The 1,310-nt window shown below is 53.2% G+C and overlaps 1 protein-coding gene across 1 annotated transcript; it reads right to left on the bottom strand.

The window, feature by feature from the left end:
* Window positions 1–207: 207 nt before the first annotated feature.
* LOC143885934 (uncharacterized) lies at window positions 208–990 on the bottom strand. The gene is made up of 2 exons (XM_077389965.1): window positions 502–990; window positions 208–402 (listed from the first exon to the last, which is right to left on the bottom strand). Exons 1-2 carry the CDS (start codon window positions 988–990, stop codon window positions 208–210), a joined length of 684 nt encoding a protein of 227 aa, XP_077246080.1.
* Window positions 991–1,310: the final 320 nt, after the last annotated feature.

Raw genomic sequence — 1,310 nt, 5'->3', positions numbered from 1 at the left:
GAATTTCAGGTAAGAGAGGGTGTATGACCTTTTGTACAGGTTCTTGCCATCGAGGGAAAACCTGGCCGCTCTCTGTATCACTTTGCGGGCCTCCTTCTTGGCTTCGGGGAGTTTTCCACTACGCAGGTATTCAATGATTTCGTCCATCCAGCAGGACTCATGCTCCACCTGCATTACTTCGGCGGCCTTATTTTCGATACTGGATTTCTATAGGAACTCCATACATATACTCCCGAGGGTGGTGTATCCGGGTGCAGCCAGTTTAAACAGCACATCCGCTTTTGCATTTTCTGTTCTAGGGATCCTGATGACCTCGAAATTTTTAAACTTGCTGGCCAACTGGCGGACCTTGGAGAGGTATTTGATCATACGTTCGTCGCGGGCCTCATAGACCCCCTGAATCTGGTTAGCAACCAGCTGGGAGTCACAGTACGCCCTCAGTCTTTGGGCGCTGGTCTGGACTGCTAGGTTCATTCCGGCGAGGAGGGCCTCATACTCTGCCTCATTGTTGGACGCGCGGAATCCGAACCTCAGGGCGTAGTCTAAAGTGAAGTTGTCAGGCCCGGTGAGGATCAGACCGGCTCCACAGCCACCCTTGTTTGAAGATCCGTCCACGTATACTTCCCAGAGCGGTTCGATGGTCGATGGATCCTGTTCTGCCTGTACGGGGACGATTTCTGTTCTTACTGGTTCCGTCTCGGCTTCTGTTCGCTCCTCAGTTGTGGTTACCTTTTCCACAGCCGGGGTCTGGACAGTTTTGGATTCGAGGCTCTGCTGGGGAATGGTGCATTCAACAACGAAGTCTGCCAACACTTGAGCCTTTATCGCTGGCCTAGGCATGTACTGGATATCGAATTCGCTCAGCTCCACGGCCCATTTTACAAGACGCCCCAAGGTGTCCGGTCTGTGGAGAACTTGCCTGAGCTGCTGATCGGTCAGGACCTTTATAGTGTGGGCTTGCAAATACGGCCTCAATTTCCTGGCTGCCATGATCAGGGCGTAGGCCAATTTCTCGACCCGCTGGTACCTGATCTCGGCATCGTGCAGGACCTTGCTGACATAGTAAACCGGTTTTTGCTGGCTGTGCTCTTCTCAAACTAGGACGGCTGCCAGAGCCATGGGGCTCACGGACAGGTACAGGAGCAACTCCTCACCCGGTTCCGGCTTCGTCAACAGTGGTGGAGAGGACAAGTACTGCTTCAACTCCTCGAATGCGATCTAGCACTCCTTTGTCCAGCGTGCAGTCTTGAGTCCTTTGACGGCGTTGAAGAAGGGCAGGCACCTCTCTGCAGATTTTGAGATGAAGCACC

The sequence above is a fragment of the Tasmannia lanceolata genome, unplaced genomic scaffold, assembly GCF_043159265.1.
Source record: "Tasmannia lanceolata isolate RefF3 unplaced genomic scaffold, GAP_Taslan_0.1 ptg000011l, whole genome shotgun sequence".
Taxonomy (NCBI): Eukaryota; Viridiplantae; Streptophyta; class Magnoliopsida; order Canellales; family Winteraceae; genus Tasmannia; species Tasmannia lanceolata.
The sequence above is the reverse complement of the archived record's forward strand: the minus strand, read 5'-3'. Positions and strand labels throughout refer to the sequence as shown.

What these genes read in the sequence shown, in the direction of transcription:
- LOC143885934 (XM_077389965.1), bottom strand. Translation starts at nt 990, where the DNA reads ATGGCAGCCAGGAAATTGAGGCCGTATTTGCAAGCCCACACTATAAAG. An exon ending in TCCGCGCGTCCAACAATGAG is followed by an intron (nt 403 to 501) that starts GCAGAGTATGAG and finishes GTTGCTAACCAG; the next exon opens with ATTCAGGGGGTCTATGAGGC.